The sequence below is a fragment of the Lissotriton helveticus genome, chromosome 2_1, assembly GCF_964261635.1.
Source record: "Lissotriton helveticus chromosome 2_1, aLisHel1.1, whole genome shotgun sequence".
In the NCBI taxonomy this organism is placed as follows: Eukaryota; Metazoa; Chordata; class Amphibia; order Caudata; family Salamandridae; genus Lissotriton; species Lissotriton helveticus.
This window is the reverse complement of record NC_136059.1, coordinates 1,874,461,155-1,874,478,248: the sequence shown is the minus strand read 5'-3', so window position 1 is coordinate 1,874,478,248 and position 17,094 is coordinate 1,874,461,155. Positions and strand designations below refer to the sequence as shown.

The following is a 17,094-nucleotide window of genomic DNA, read 5'->3' as shown; positions in this document are numbered from 1 at the left end:
ATCTATCACCCAGGGCGTTAATTTTTTTTACCAATGGTAATACGATAGAATTTAACAATAGCTCTAACTGAGAAAATGAAGGGAGACGGGGAGAAGATATTTTGCCGTCACATATTCCAGCCTCCGCCATAGTTAAGATGGGGTTAGTGACTGGTGATGTCGGACCAGTACACAGTTTTAGTATTTTCAGATGATTCCCACTGTCATTAGTCCCGTCATGCTTCCTTTTAGCGTTTGGACCCTGAGACAATGCAATACCTTGGGTATTGTATTTTTGAGAGGGTAAGAATGAGTCACAAGGTTTCCTAATTGGGGTGGTGGTTCTGATGCCTTTTACGGGGGTTGGTGATACCACTAGGGAATACTTAGTGCCACACAAGGCGTTTAATTCCTCCCAAAAAGGCAAGTTCTGCAGACTATCAGGAATCAGTGGGGGAGATTGCCTAGTATCTATGGATTGGTGCGGGTCATTCTCAACTTCACTAGAAATGGGCAATGTTCTACTAGTCACCAAAAAATGTATGGTCCCCTGGCCTGGGTTGCGCTGCGAGAGAGATTTCGTTTTAGTCCCCTTTCGTGTCATGATACCGTGTGGTACTAATAAACGATGATGGTGGCTTTAAGGGGTGAATGAACTGTCCAAAGAAAGTCAATGTATAGTTCTAGTCGATATACCTCCACTAGTCGAGGAACCACGGGGAGTGGCCCGTCCCGTACTCCTCTGGCCACAGAGGGCCCGCCCTTTGCCCGGGCTTAGCCCGGCGCTCCCGCGACGCGGGTCTGATGAGGGACTTTGAAGCGCCTCCAGGCGCGGAAGTTTGCTCTCGCGGCTTCCTGCCGCAAAGCACGCTGGGGATTGTAGTCTCCCCCACTCGGCGGCCGCAGCACGGTGTCAGAGGCTGCGGCGGCGGGGGGAGACAGCTGGCAGGGACCCGCTGGTGAAAAGATGTAATGCAAGCCACCCCAGGCTTAGCAGGTCCGGTTTTCTAACGTACTACAGCCGTAAAACAGAATTTGGCAGCGGGAACACCAGCATAGAGTAAAATTAAATTCAACTACACCTTCTGTTCTACAATGAAAATGACAACTTCTCCTGGATCAGCATCTCAGGACCAGTAGGGATATGATTAAATCTAACAGGCAAAATGTATGCACCTCCAAATGAGTGTATCCTGTTAAATTATTGTGTTAATGCTGTGATTCGTCTTATTTGGGACAATATGGCAGTTGGACATTACTATGCAGCTTGGATATATGTCTATAAAACTTAGACGTTCATAGCTTCACTTATAACTTGGACAGCTGGAATTACAGTTGAGAAGGTGTTAACCCAAAAAAAATGTAAAGCTTCTTCTTATCATAAGCAATTAAATAATTTGGTTCAACCTTACAAAGTATCCAAATTCATCTTGCTTGACTCCAATATGGCCTTCGCTGTAATTCTCTCTAAGGTCCAGACTTTCCCCTTAACACAGATACAAGCCTGCACACGATTCCGCTACTAGACTTCACAGAAGCTTAGAGTCCAATTATCACATTCTGACATTAATACCTACATGCATACATTTTTTTGTTTCTGTATTGTATTTGTGTGCATGAACTCATACAAATTCTCTTTGCCTAATAAGGAAACATTTCACTTTAAAACGTTTTTGAGCATGCTTTTGTTATTTTTTTTAATCTGGACATACCTTTTCACCCATTAGTCTGTTATAGAGTGAATTAAATTTTGGTTACACATTTCAGACCGTACATCACAGTGGCAGGCCACTTCATCCAATGGCTCTCTTGGACTGTGAATGATAGCAATTTCATTGTGCACAGCTGCCTGACAAGGAGTGCACTTTAGTGCCAGGTCTGGTGTGCCGGTGCTGCTGGGACACCTTTGAGTCTATATGTTTATATTTTATTCAAATATTTGTGTGTATTGTATACAATGGAAAACAAGCATTTACAATGCAATGGTTTCGCCTTTTAAAAAGTTTGAGCTATTGGCATTGTAAATGACAAAATTTGTATTTATGTGTTTGTTTTGAAAACAGATAAATAAATGGCATTGTCATTTACAATGCCAATAGTTTAATCTCTGGCAAATGCCACACAAAAACACACAGACCCACACACACACACAGACCCACACACACACACACGGACCCACACACACAAACAGACCCACACACACAAACAGAGCCCCACATACACACACACACAGAGTTTGATCCTTATTGGTCTAAAACCACAGCATAAAGTGAGTGGATCTGCTCCAGAAATCAAACGCTTGCTCTCTAATGCAGTGTGTCACTTTTCTAACACTATAACAGATAGAGCTTCCAAGGCATTTGGGGTTAGGTGTACCATTAATGGTACACACATCAAATTAGCTGATTTGTGTCTTCAGGTATGTACTCAGCTGCAAAGGTATTGGCAGACACTACTACAAACCTAGGCAAAGCCAGTCATGCCAGTTACAAGGTTGAAATTTAGGACATGAAATATCAACAGATTTAAAGGAAAAGTTATCAAAGTCATTACCTACAACGTGCCCTTTCCCACACAGGAGGGGAAAACAGGGTAGCACTGGACGTGGAACCCTAACAGTGTGCAATTACGGCTACTTCAAACCTGATAAAATGTAATTAAATCTGTCCTTAATCATAACATTGCTCTTGTCGAAAGGGTGTTGCAAGGAGTCAGTTTTCAATCACACCCAAACCAGACTTAAGTTAAAGTGAAAAAGCATGTACGCACGTGGTGGCAGGCAAGGTGCGGCTAGAAGTGCGGAGTTGCATGAATAATTGTTTTTTTCATTCCACAGCCTTGGAAGCAGATCTTTTTAAAGTGCCAGAAGGCATTGACCATGCACGTTTTCGTGTTTTCAGGTCTTGATGTCCTGCTAACTTGAATCAGGCCACTAAACTTGAAGCATGCATTTGTATGAGCTGTTGCAAGTGATATATCTGTAAGCCAAACTTTTTAGAAAGTGTTACTGATACTTGCTGAAGCGGCACACGGCTGTAGTAGGTTTGTATTCCACAAGAGTCATCTCAGGCAAAACAGAACCCAATTTTCATTTCCATCTAAAACGTTTGTTACTTAAAAAAAAAAAAAACACTGAAACCTACACTTTTATTTATCTTTCGCATTTTTCAGGCACAAGGGAACAAGCTACATCCAAGTCGCCATGACAGGGTCTCGGTCTGAAGCTTGGGGGGGAAGGATAGTTTGCCAGTGGGAGAAGCACATGAGAAACAGCTTGCAACAGGACGAAGACAGAAACATGTGGAAAGTGCATGAGGGAGAGAGCTGGAAAATATGTATTCTCAGGGGGTGCTTAAGCAAAAAAAAAAAATTGTTCTCTAAAGTGAGCAGTGGAAGAATACAAGTCATACCATGCAAAGGATGGTAAAGAGTCTATGCTACAGGGGAGGAACAAACACAAGAACAAGATGCACAAGAAAAGCCATCTAATATGAAACAAAACATGAAAGTGACCATGAAGCCATCCAATGGTAAGTCCACTGTAAGTTCTTGGTAAGCCTACAAAAGGTGTTTTCCAACCAGACAGCTTGCACTGACTGGTGGATAAATCCTAAAAAGCTACCTGCTAGGTTGGGTTGCAAGATAAAAATTCAATAAGCTTTGACAAAGCTAATAGGCTTGGTCTTAGCAGGGTGGCATAGTGGTTATTTTTTACTTTATATTGAAAACAAATACGTACCACAATTATACAAAGAATACAAAAACAACACTTCCTAAACATGCAGGCATATGTTAAAAATTACTGGCATATGGAAAAGGTAATCTTTAAGAAAAAAAAGGAAAAGAGCAAAAGCACTGGTGAAATAAAGTACTAGCTTACCAGCCAGGGCACTGAAGTGCACTTTATTTTAGGTGAATGTGCATATGTGATGAGGAAAAATCCTTCACTCACAGTGCAAGAGAAACAGTGACTGAAGTGCGCTGCTACATTTCTCCCCTATCTTTTCCTATTGTGGCCAATAGCAAAATGAAATAAACAGCTGAAAAGTGGGGGTGCTAGGTGGCACACGAGCGAAATGGCCACATCTATGTGAGGCTCCCGCTGTCCAGCTAATTATATTTTAATTATCCTGTATATTTCGATCCTCTGCTGCATCATTAAACACTGCCCATGAAAGCCTAATGTGCGGTTCACCTGATGGAGAGAGCGACCTGGCCGTACTGCGAGATCGGAGGTGTCGGTGACGGCTGATGCCTGCCTGTGGAGAGACGTTGGAATCAGAGTGGAGCGCGGGGCTGATACCGCAATCAAGCGAGTGCCATGGTTCCCCTGTGGGTGGCAGGCCGCGCGGGGAGGAAAGTGTCACCTGCGCAACAGTGACTGTGATGGTCAGGGACAAATAGACGTAAATGCCCCACTGTGCTGCCCTTAAAAAATCGCCCAGCTTTTAAAGTGAAGGAACTGGCGAACATCACGTTATCGTTGGTTTATGCTACGCGGCAACCGGGAGGCGGCCATTTTGAAAACAGTCGATCAGCCCAAGACCCAGGACTGCCAGAGGCGAGTGCACTGCATAACAGGCAAGGAGAAAGAGGGGTGACTACGGACCATTAACGTAATTGCTGCAGAAGGCGTGGACCCTTGGCTGAATGGCAGCGCGACGCTCATAAGATATACATAGAAATGGCAGGCAAGAGCTACGCAACAGACGCGGTGCCAGGAAAACAACCAGGCCACGTGGATAGTAATGGCAGTTGTAAGTTGAATGATGCCCGGCGGAGGCAGGAGTGAATGCTGATAACCAAAACGGAGTGTTGTACTTCCCTGGTAGGGAACTCGACGCACGATGAATGTTTAAAAAAACAACAAGAAATAGTGCAACTCGAATTGAGAGCAGTGGTGGAATTCTGACACACACAAACTGGATGACATATGCGTTACCGCTGATATACATCGCACTGATTACTAAAAGACATAAGGCGGGAAAGTGCGGTGCTATTACTTCCATGGCAACTTAAATTAAAAAACGCACGAAAACCGGAGCACAGGCACAAAGACGACAGCCATGCACGATAACCTGAGCATACATACCGGGCGAAGACGGAGACGACAGCCACGAGCCAAGCACGACATAACACGGAGACCACAGGCAACCAAATGACAAAAACATGGCTTGAAAAAGAAAAAAAAAACACCGCCCACCGCCGCATGACGTAGGGAAAGGGGTGGGATGAGTAAAAATCGCGGGAACGCCCACGAATCTGCTCCGGCAATGACGGGCAGATCTGTCTTCCAATGGCTAGCCTCCATTTATGGAGCTAGCCAATGGAAGACAGAGGCGGGAGAAAGCTCCATACTTCTAAATAAAGTTTTCGCCTGCGCGATACTGCTTGCTCAGTAAACGCCAGGCGAAACCTAAAAAGGAAGCCTAAAAACTCTGATTATAAAGGCTTGCTGAAGTGTGCTGTAATTCGCATTTATCCAACAACAGCAGTGGTTGATTATAAGGTCACTCTACTGTATTAACCAACATAAATATGTATTCAACCCTTTGTCTTCGGACAAAGGACATGTGATCCCTCTAGAAATACAGAAAGGGATACCGCTTCTTTCTGCATCCCCTCCCCCACATGGCCCCTGCTTGCAATGAACTGCCTGGGTCCGTTAACTAAGGAAAACCCATATCACAAAAGGTTTTTTTTTGGGCGATATTTAAATTTGTCAATAGTGATGCATCTTTACTCCTCACCGAATGGCCTCTTGAAATACCCCCAACATGAGATATGGCATTTTTGAAGTTTCGTTCCCTCATTTTTTATGTTTGCAGATTTATATACCGTGTATTTGACTGCAAAGTATTGGAGCACTATACATGAGCATCAATTACATTACACAAGGTCCCATTCATTTTTGTTAGGCACAGGAAGATTAAGGAATTTGCCCAGGCAAAAGATGTTGAACCCAAGTCGGGACTGTGACGTGGTTCTTCATTTCCATAGTCGGCAGCAATGTCAGTAACAGCACATCTTTTTAGCAAAAGGACTTTGGGGGAGGCAGGCTAGAAAGAGCCTTGCTCCCCCGGAGGTCTTCCGCTAGTGGCGCATGCCATAGGTCTGGGGATTTGAAAGCAGTGCTTTAAATGGGCCGGTGTTCACCGGTACGGAGTATCGGGACTTCTTAGATTTGTCACTCTGAGTACCGGCACTTCTCTTCTGCCAGAGGAGAGTACCGGTACTCATGAAAAGGGAGGTCACTGGCTGAGAGTGCAAATGAGAAGGTGGGGACGTTTCTGTCAGCCAAGGCGCCACTTCTGTAGCCCCCATCCGAGCCCCTGCTGAGCTAATCGGCAGGGCTCACTTGAATTTTGTGAGGTGCTCACGGTCACGCTGTGCTAAACAAAGCAGGGTGGAGATTCATTTTACCTGCTAGTGTGCGCGTGTGATTTCAAAGCGCAGCACTTCAGGTAGTGAAAAGTACATTAAACATATACATTTTAGCAGTGGCAAGGGCGGCAGATTCTCACACTTCCTGTACTTTCTCTGGATCAGAGGGTTAATGCCCAGACAATGGATGGAAAAGGCTCTTTGAGCGCTAATCTAACAGAGTTCTGCACTGAGAAACCCACATTCCTAAAAAAAAGTCTCAATTACCCAGTGTGCCTGCATTTGCATGACTGTTTTTTTAAGAAAAACGCGTGCGAGAGAGGGAGAATCAAGGAATGCTCAGGAGGTATTTTAAAGAAAATGGGTGGCACGTTGTGTGTACATGTCTATGGTGACAAAGGTTCATGAATAACGTAGTAGGGAATGTTGGTGGGTGAGTGAGTGGATGGATGAGTGAGCTAGGGTGGATGTATTGATGGCTGGATGAGTGAATGGATGGATGAGTGAATGGATGGATGAGTGAATGGATGGATGAGTGAATGGATGGATGAGTGAATGGATGGATGAGTGAATGGATGGATGAGTGAATGGATGGATGAGTGAATGGATGTATGGGTTAAAGAGGGTGGATGATTGGATAAAAGAGCGGATGATGGATGTGTAAGTGAAAGATTGGATGGATGGATGAATGGATTGAGGGAGGATGGATGACAGGGTGGATGATGGATGAGTGAAAGGGGGTATTGAGTGGATGGTATAAAGGAGTGGAAGGGTTGATGGATAGATGAGCAAAAGGATTGATGGATGAGTGAAAGGGTGGATAAAGAGCTGGATGAGTGAAAGGATGCATGGATAGGTTTAAGGATGGATGGATAGGTTTGGATATGAAGGGTGGACAGACGGAATGTTGAAAATGCAATAGGTCTCGCAATAGAAGAGTTTAACATTTTCCGTTTTGCAAATGGATGAGTGGCGTTGCGTGGGCGAGTGGCGTTGCGTGGGCGAGTGGCGTTGCGTGGGCGAGTGGCGTTGCGTGGGCGAGTGGCGTTGCGTGGGCGAGTGGCGTTGCGTGGGCGAGTGGCGTTGCGTGGGCGAGTGGCGTTGCGTGGGCGAGTGGCGTTGCGTGGGCGAGTGGCGTTGCGTGGGCGAGTGGCGTTGCGTGGGCGAGTGGCGTTGCGTGGGCGAGTGGCGTTGCGTGGGCGAGTGGCGTTGCGTGGGCGAGTGGCGTTGCGTGGGCGAGTGGCGTTGCGTGGGCGAGTGGCGTTGCGTGGGCGAGTGGCGTTGCGTGGGCGAGTGGCGTTGCGTGGGCGAGTGGCGTTGCGTGGGCGAGTGGCGTTGCGTGGGCGAGTGGCGTTGCGTGGGCGAGTGGCGTTGCGTGGGCGAGTGGCGTTGCGTGGGCGAGTGGCGTTGCGTGGGCGAGTGGCGTTGCGTGGGCGAGTGGCGTTGCGTGGGCGAGTGGCGTTGCGTGGGCGAGTAAATGAAGGGAAGCGAAAGAGAGAGAGAGAGTTAAGGGAGGGAGAGAGAGAGAGAGAGAAAGAGAGAGAAGGGAGAGAGAGAGAGTTATGGGAGGGAGTGGCGTTGCGTGGGCGAGTGGCGTTGCGTGGGCGAGTGGCGTTGCGTGGGCGAGTGGCGTTGCGTGGGCGAGTGGCGTTGCGTGGGCGAGTGGCGTTGCGTGGGCGAGTGGCGTTGCGTGGGCGAGTGGCGTTGCGTGGGCGAGTGGCGTTGCGTGGGCGAGTGGCGTTGCGTGGGCGAGTGGCGTTGCGTGGGCGAGTGGCGTTGCGTGGGCGAGTGGCGTTGCGTGGGCGAGTGGCGTTGCGTGGGCGAGTGGCGTTGCGTGGGCGAGTGGCGTTGCGTGGGCGAGTGGCGTTGCGTGGGCGAGTGGCGTTGCGTGGGCGAGTGGCGTTGCGTGGGCGAGTGGCGTTGCGTGGGCGAGTGGCGTTGCGTGGGCGAGTGGCGTTGCGTGGGCGAGTGGCGTTGCGTGGGCGAGTAAATGAAGGGAAGCGAAAGAGAGAGAGAGTGTTAAGGGAGGGAGAGAGAGAGAGAGAGAGAGAGAGTGTTATGGGAGGGAGTGGCGTTGCGTGGGCGAGTGGCGTTGCGTGGGCGAGTGGCGTTGCGTGGGCGAGTGGCGTTGCGTGGGCGAGTGGCGTTGCGTGGGCGAGTGGCGTTGCGTGGGCGAGTGGCGTTGCGTGGGCGAGTGGCGTTGCGTGGGCGAGTAAATGAAGGGAAGCGAAAGAGAGAGAGAGTTAAGGGAGGGAGAGAGAGAGAGAGAAAGAGAGAGAAGGGAGGGAGAGAGAGTTATGGGAGGGAGAGAGAGAGAGTTATGGGAGGGAGAGAGAGAGAGAGAGAGAGAGAGAGAGAGAGAGTTATGGGAGGGAGAGAGAGAGAGAAAGAAAGAGAAGGGGGAGAGAGAGAGAGAAAGAGAGAGAAGGGAGAGAGAGTTATGGGAGAGAGAGAGAGAGAGAGAGAGAGAGAGTTATGGGAGGGAGAGAGAGAACAAGTGATACCAAAAAAAGTAAGCCATGCACGAGTGATTAACGAATGCTGATATTTTTAAGCCCACAGCAAATGTTACTTTGCCCAGTGGGAGAATATAAAAAATTGTTTGTAAAAAATTGACAGAGTGCGCAAACCACAGAGTTAATGGCCAATAAAAATAAATCCAAGAGCGACCATGTGAGTTTTAGGCAAAGGAGACGCTGAAGAGCCCCCGCTGCCTTGGTTTAAAACAAGCATTGAGAGCCTGGTGGGGGGGGGGGGGGAGGGGGAGCCAGCGAGTGGGAGGGAAGGAGCATATGGGGATGGGGTGTGAGACGGTGGTCGTCCGGGGAGGAGGGGAGGAAGGGCTGGTGGCGCCAAGCAGAAAGCGGGAGAGTGTCAGCGTCTCAGCAGCAGCTGGCCTGCAGAAGTTACAGGGACTGCTCATGCAGTACACGGAAGCGGCCCAAAGTAGTGGTTTTTAAACATTAACTTGACCCCACCTGCAATGACATTTCCTGTGTGAAGTCGACTCATTCCAAAGGTGATTCAATTCATATTGAGTAGTTAAGCTATGTTCATCTGGAAGCAGTTTTAAAAGGCCCTCTTCACTTCCCAAGTAAGAAAATGTCTAATGCACATGAAACGAGCGCACTTTCCCCACTACGAGAGCATGAAGCACGTGTGTTGAAGGGCACCTGTTAAGGCCAACGTGTTCAGGCTGACAAGGCACTCCCCACTCATCTTCCCAGTAACATTAGCTTCTCTTTACAGGAAAGTCAAAGCACAGCCGTGACATTTACCAAGAATACACACAACACTTACAAGTTTTAGACATAAAAAATCAATTACGATACAGCATGCTACAAAAGCTTTTTAAAGTTTTAACTTTTAAAAGGAAGCAATCTTTATTGTGAAAGTGAACTATGAAATTCTGTATACCTTTGTGAGCTGGGCCAGGGATATGGACGAAGAGGAGTCATTGATGTGTTTACAAAAAAACATTAAACAAAAATTTTCAAGTTTCACAAAGTAAAGCATTGGAAAAATTGTCACCTGCTCCGAAATAAAATACAATTAAAAACGGGAGGGTTTTCTTCTGAAGAATGTCCTCGAGGAAAGAACAGATTTGTTAAGTGGAGATTTTCATGAAATGTAATCAGATAGACTTTAAGGTGGTTCCCAATGTCCTTCATGCTTGCAGTAGGGATACGAAAACAAAATTAGCTACACCAGATCAGCTCATATGAAAAATGATGGCAACAAAAACAAAAAAGACAAATGCGCTTGCAGCTGTATTTGAAGAATGGGCAGTACTTAAGAGATTGACATACAGTGTTGAATTCCTACTGCAAATGGATGCGTGAAAAGTGCAAAACGAATAAGATCGAGAACAAGCTGCGAACAAAGCATCCGAAAGCAGCCTAAAGGGGAGAAAGGAGGGGTGAGTGTAAGCCGAGGTCACACGGCGGGCAGGGGAGGGGGCGGAGCGGGGAGAGCGAGAGCGGCATGTGGGTGTGAAGAAGCCGGGCCTTTGAAGTGAAGCTAAGCTTCACTTCAAAGGTGTCGGAGGAATGCGGGCGGCTGTGCACGCGCTTTTAAGCTCAATGCACATGCGCATTGAGCTTAAAAGTCACGGGCACTGCAAGGAATCGCCACGATTCCTTGCTTGTTAGTTAAAGCGTGGTTAGGCCGCAATAGGCTCGCAAGCTCGATGCGCATGCGCATCGACAGGCGAGACTTAAAAACTGAATGATGGATGAAAAACCGAATAGACGACAGAATGTAAAGGGTAAATGGTGGACATCAGCAGGTAAATGGTTGGATGTAAGGATGAATGGATAGATCGATGGAAGAGACAAGAGATATCTTCTGGGGAGGGTCATGATGATTTGCTTCATTTGCTAGTTGCCATAAGAGCTTTGGTTTGATGTGGGGTTATTTTCAGTTTCTTCCTACTCACGTTCTCAAAAATATATAGTATTGTGCCAAACATCATCAATTAACAGTATGGCATTAAGAAAGTGCAACTATTGCAAAAAAAGGAAAAGTTAACATATTATCGCATTTCTCTTTCATTTTGTATAATGAGTTAACCTGCTTTGTTTATATAAACACATTTATCATGTGTTTTGTTGTGTGCTGCAACTATTATGTAAGTTGTTAATTATCATTATGTCTTGCCCTTAGCCCCGCCCCTAGCTCCGCCCAGCCCACTCACTACAACTCTAGCTCATTTTAATGAGTACCTGCACTTAATTTTTCCCATTTAAAGCACTGTTTGAAAGGTTCTAGTCAATTAGGAGGAAGTCCTCGCTCTTCTGCAAGGAGGGTCATTAGGGGTTGGTTAAGACATCGTGAGGTGGAGATGTTGTAACAGAACAGGTGCGTTATTGCTGAATATGATTTACAGGATGTTTTCACTTGTGAGCAAATGCTGATAGGTTGTACAATGTAAGGAAGGAGAGAAAGCAGGGTTGGTTTCACTATGGTACAGGCGGATCCGCTCAGGAGGTGGGGGGTCGGTGAGTTTACAAATTGTCTCAGGTTAAGAGGTCACTTGAGCAGAGTTGGGAAAGACAAAGAGGAAAGCGGACCCCGGGAAGTCAGTTGAGTTCAACAAGATGGATAATTGTAGGGCAGGGGCGTTGGGGCATTCAGGAATACAGTGCATTAGCGAGGTTATAAAATGTAGTTGTATGGCATTTAATGTGATTGGTTATTAATGTGAAGCACACCTGTCTCATTAAAGTGGCCTCTTTCACACACTCACGGCGTCAAACGTCATTGGAATGCGCCCCTCGCCCGAAGGAGAGGAGACTGCCATTTCAGCCCGAGCCGCCCCCTTTCAAGGAATTGAAGGCAATAAGTTAATATATTGCAACCTAGACAAAGATCGGTTTCAGCAGCGCTTTATTGGTACTCTAGCAGTAGCCTCTGGCTCACATAGCCACTCCACATGTTAGTTGTCACTCCTTTACGCACGGCTCAGTTTTTCTGTGGCTTGAAGCGCCTTAACAGTCAATTCCTCGGTGCATTGCCCATCGGCAGGTGTGCCCTTGTATCGTAATGTGAACATATTTTTTCTCTCTGCGCCTCATACGTTTATGTGCAGCAGTTCTCAGCATCACACTGGGTATCACTCTCTACGATCAATACAGTGCTTTAATCCAACTTTATACGTCTATATAAAATATATGCAGTTTCCCACAGATATTCCTAAGGCAACGAGCAACTCAAAATCGCCACAATTTACCGGTCCAAGCCGCTACTGTACTTTAAAAAATGTCAAACGATCATGTTATTAATTTGTGCACATGACCCACAGCAAGGGGAGTTATTATTATTTTTAAGTTAGCTGCCCGCACAGCCCCTGCTGTAATTGCACGGCATGCTGACACAACAGTAAACATTTATCAGAGTAAGTGGTTTATTACCTCAGTTTTGCCCTGGGTTATGCAGCCTTTCCTTCCTGAGTCACTAGCACGGATCTCAAGTGACTTCAATAGTGAGTTTAATTAGTCTCCAGTGACGCTATTACCGTCTGAGGGATATTTGGAGTCCTGTGTGAAATGAGTGATGATCTAATTCCAGCTTCCGGCAGTCAGGTGCTCGAATTGTAACTGGTGTGCAGCAGGCCCCGGTTGGCGCGCGCACTGATGGTCCAGCAGCAGCGAAGGGGAGCCGGAAACTGAAGTGCACCCTCACCCAGAGAAATAGGCCCCACAGATTTCCTGTTAGTTAAATTGGTGGGGGCAGTCTATTAAAACCTGCACTGTCGTTCCCCTGAGCTGTACGTGTTATATGGATTAATGTAGGATTTATGTTCACAGAACTAGTATCGGTCCGCCCCCTTCGAAGTAAAATAATAAAAAAGTCCTTTTCACGGAGACTCAAAAGGGAAAAGTGATTCCACTCTGGAGAAAGCCCCGGCTCCTGTAGCAATGTTCTCTTGCGCTGCAGTAGGTTGATTTAGAGCAGACACAGGTGCTTAGCTCATGCTGTCAGAAGATATCACGGTCTCGGGTTAATGCAGAGCTCTTCACCCTCCTAACAGATAAAGCCCCTTTTTAATCCATTTCTTCTTTTGTTTTGGGTCACTAGGCCAGGTGTGCTCTTTTGTTATCGGAGTTTTAAAGTTCACAAGCAGGAAAAACCTCCCGTTCTGAACACAGATGTTACAGACCAGATACTTAACCAGCAGAGAACGTCTTGTAAACAGAAGCACCGTGGCAGAAGGCGATGGATAGCTTCCATGCCTGGAAAATAGCTTTTCTAAGACGCCTCTTAAAATTATTTGCCATCTAGAAAATAAAACTGCGCTCTTTATCGTCATAGGTAATTCATTGCTTCTTAATTTCTTAGAATTTTTTGGTTAGGAGGTATATTTGTACTCGCCAAATATGGGACACAATGATGAAACAAGTCAGGTCCCGGGCCGCGCTGTGATTGGCTGACGTCACGGGGGTGTCCCGGGCCGGCAGCCAATCACAGCGCGGCCCGGGAATGACGTCACGGGGGTGTCCCGGGCCGGCAGCCAATCGCAGCGCGGCCCGGGACAAAGGGGCGGGGCTTAAAAAAAGCACCAGAAACGCCCCCGAATCGCGTTTTCAAGAGAAAGCGCGATTGACAGCCTCTGTCTCCCAATGGCTAGCCTCCATTTATGGAGCTAGCCAATGATAGACAGAGGCGGTCCAAACATCCCTACTGTAGACAATAGTTTTCGATCTGGGAGGGGCTTTGCCCCTCGCCAGGTCGAAACCTAAAAATATTAAACCATTGCACGCTTGCCATGTCTAAACCTTCTAGCATTACCGATGTATGCGTTTCTTAATGTTGGCACAATTATACATGACAACACTTGGAACAATGTTTTAAGGTATACTGTCTTTCCTTAAAGGCCATATCGTTTACAGCATTTGAGGACAACTAGAGGGTATTTTGCAGTAAAAATATAGGTCCTGCTCAGACCTCGACAAATCTCTTGCTCACTACTTATGGCGAACCAGATTTTATCAGGGCAAGCTATATTTAGGGCCTACTCGACCCTTCTGGCAAGCTGACAAACAGGTGTTCTATTCACATGTTCTATTCACTCACAAAGTAAAGGAGCATTAAAGATGCCCTTAAATCTTGTCTTTATCTTGTCCCATTTATTCTGCGCTCAGAGCCAAAGGTCAAAAGTCAATTTGATCTACAATTACTTTTCTTTCTCTGATTGCAAATTGAAGGACTTTTTAAAGTGCACTGTTTGACAAACATGCTGCACAAAAAGTGTGAAATGAAAGGCTGTAGGATGTCATGTTTTAGTCTAATCTATTGGTGTTGGATGGATGCACAGCTCAAAAGTTATTTGATATTTGAACCAAATTTGGGGAGGGTTCTGGTGCACCAAAAGGGTGGCGTCGAGGGTCCCACGACGTCAATACAATGCTGAGATAGTGAGACTAGAACAATCTAGAATCATCCCCCGTGGGCACTCGTTAAATCGTCTTCTGAATGAGGAAGACTTCCAGTTTGAGGTTTTTCTCAAATGTTCATTTTATTTCATGATTGACATTTAAAGTCTTTTTTGATTATTTTTGCAAACAATTTGATAATATCAGGCAATGTCCATTTCAAAATCACCAATGCATTTCGGGCATTAGATTCATGCCCTTCATCAGGGAGACGACAATGCCTTTCCAAATCAGAGGTTCGAAGTCTGAATAGTTAGATTCCGGGTGTAAATAATCCAGTGCTCACTTCGGTAAATGCGGCACGAAGAAGACTGCAAAAATAATCAAAAAAGACTTTAAATGTCAATCATGAAATAAAATGAACATTTGAGAAAAACCTCAAACTGGAAGTCTTCCTCATTCAGAAGACGATTTAACGAGTGCCCACGGGGGATGATTCTAGATTGTTCTAGTCTCACTATCTCAGCATGTTTTAGTCTAACACACATAGCTAAAAAGTGAACTGTACAAACATTTCATAACAGATTCAGTAGTATTGAATGCCCTTTTTGTGTAATTCTGAGTGATTCAAAATGTATTTTAATAAGATGAAAACAAATCATAACACTTAGTGATGTGCACATGATAAATATGTTTGCTGACAATTTCCACAGATTATTCTTTATACACTATATAGTTTTATAAGTAAAACTGCATGCTGGCGGGACCATTTTTGCTCATTTCAATGGTTAAAGTGCTGTCTGTAAATGGCAGTGCACTACTACCTCATGCTTCAGTAATATATATTTTTAAGTGAGTATTTCAAGATGAACTGAAAAAGATTCCTGCCCTGATGGCAATGCTATTAGTGAACTAAGAGGCAAGTCATGGGTCATGCATACCCTATATGTAGGCTAGATTCTTATTGCGCTTGGAGCAAACACTAGGTCTATTAAATCAAACCAAACAGGCTGTTTTGTACAGCAAGAATACTAATTAACATATTGGAAGATGTTCTCACATGTGATGGAAAAAGGGGACTGCAAAATGAAACATTTGCTTAGGATGACCTAATGAGACGAGGCTCTGGGTGAAGTACATTTCAGTTATGTGGAGTAGATTATTCAAGTTACTAGACCTACAGGCCTAGTAACATTTGTATGATTTTTTGAGAACTGCTACTTAAGTGGCATGTATGCAATCCGCGTACTACATTCTCAATGACTACGGTTTAGTTCCATATCCTTTTATATCACGTGTGGACTAACCACCACTCAGTTACCAGATAGTTCGAATAGTTGAGGGTCCTTACAGCAAGCATTAAAACTAGATAAAATAAACCTAGTACACAAAGCTACGTTTTAAAAGTCTGCAGGTCATAAGCACAAGCGGTAGGTAGGCATGGTTTAAGCGAAAAAGTCAGAACAGTCATAGGATGCAGACTTAATCCTAGCAAACAACCACATTCAGCACAAATTTGTTCGTGGAATAAAGGACAGGGCTAACGTCAGTGACACGGCCACGAGTGAGCTGCTGGCAAATTGCTGCCAGGGTGGGGCATGGCCTGGGCTTGCTCAGCAATTCGGAAAGAAGAGCTATTATAGTACACTGCGGAAGGAAAACATACTGAGACCCAAAGTGGCACCGAACGTGATACACAGATGACAAAAGAAGATATGCAACACTAAAGGGCAGATCATGGGGTACACAATAAAAGCATTGATAGTGATGTTACCGGGGTCCTGGTGAACACATGAACACTGTCAAGTCTCAGGTTGGAGTGAAAACTCCTAGAACTATGACAGGGACATAAACTCGCAATTCCTCGCTACTCAATTCCTATTGCTTCAGCCGAAGCAGAAATAATGATGTCCGTAATCGGTATGGTTAGGCATAGTGTTTATTATAGGGTATGAACAGGTTACAATCACAAAAATCCCGGTATCCGCAAACACCCCAGCCCAGGGTTCTCACCAGTATGCGCTTAAACAGCGCGTTCTCCTTGGGCGGCAGGTTAACGCTCGGCATCTCTGCGACTCCACGTCCCCCTTGGGCCCGTGTGGCTCCAGCTTGTGCCCACCTCGCTCAGCTCCCGAGGCCGCTGGCGGCGCTTCACGTGCTCGCTAAACAGAGCGACAGCAAGAACCAAAATGGCCGACACCCCGAGCTTCCCCTCCCGGGTCACAGCAAGCCACAACGCGCATGCTCGCTGACCCCGCGTCACTCTACGGCGCCGGCGCATGGAAGCCTGGGAACGCAACATAGCCTCCTTAGATGCGCGTACAAGGAGAGCGGGTGCGGGGCAAGCGTTAGCAGTTGACCGCCTGAGGGTTTCGGGCGTTTTGTATGGGAACAGTTAGCTGGTTATATGCTGTACTTTCTGTTGCCCTGCTACAGGTGATTTTTTGCTGGAGGTCCTTTTCGGTGGCACAGTGTATTGTCTCGACTACTCCAACCAGAAACAAATAATGCCTGGAATGTGTGTGTGTGTATATTTGTGAGATAAATGAAGGAAGCCTGATAGATATGCTCGGATTACAAACTGCCAACTGTAGTGATGAAGATTGAAGTATCGGAGGGTTATGAATAAAACTCCGAAAGGTTTATATTGTATTAAAACGTATTTATTAAATTACCAAAAGGCCAACCAGCAGCCGGCAAGGAGCGCGACTGCCAGTTGAGCAGTTGACAGGGAAAGAATGTCAGGCATTCGATGACGTCACCCATATACAAACAGAGGGCTCCATTGCGCGTCACAATGGAACCAGCAAGTGTGAAAGTTGTGTTGCGCAAACAAGGGTGATTGAATAACTTTTAT

General features: G+C 46.1%; 1 protein-coding gene across 1 annotated transcript in view; it reads right to left on the bottom strand.

Annotated features, from left to right (window-relative positions):
* NAA15 (N-alpha-acetyltransferase 15, NatA auxiliary subunit) overlaps positions 1-16,471 on the bottom strand; it is a 689,053-nt gene extending 672,582 nt beyond the window's left edge. The window contains exon 1 of the mRNA XM_078676786.1: positions 16,251-16,471. Within this exon, the coding sequence (XP_078532912.1) occupies positions 16,251-16,304 (54 nt within the window). The 5' untranslated portion in view covers positions 16,305-16,471. The remainder of the gene's footprint in view (positions 1-16,250) is intronic.
* Positions 16,472-17,094: the final 623 nt, after the last annotated feature.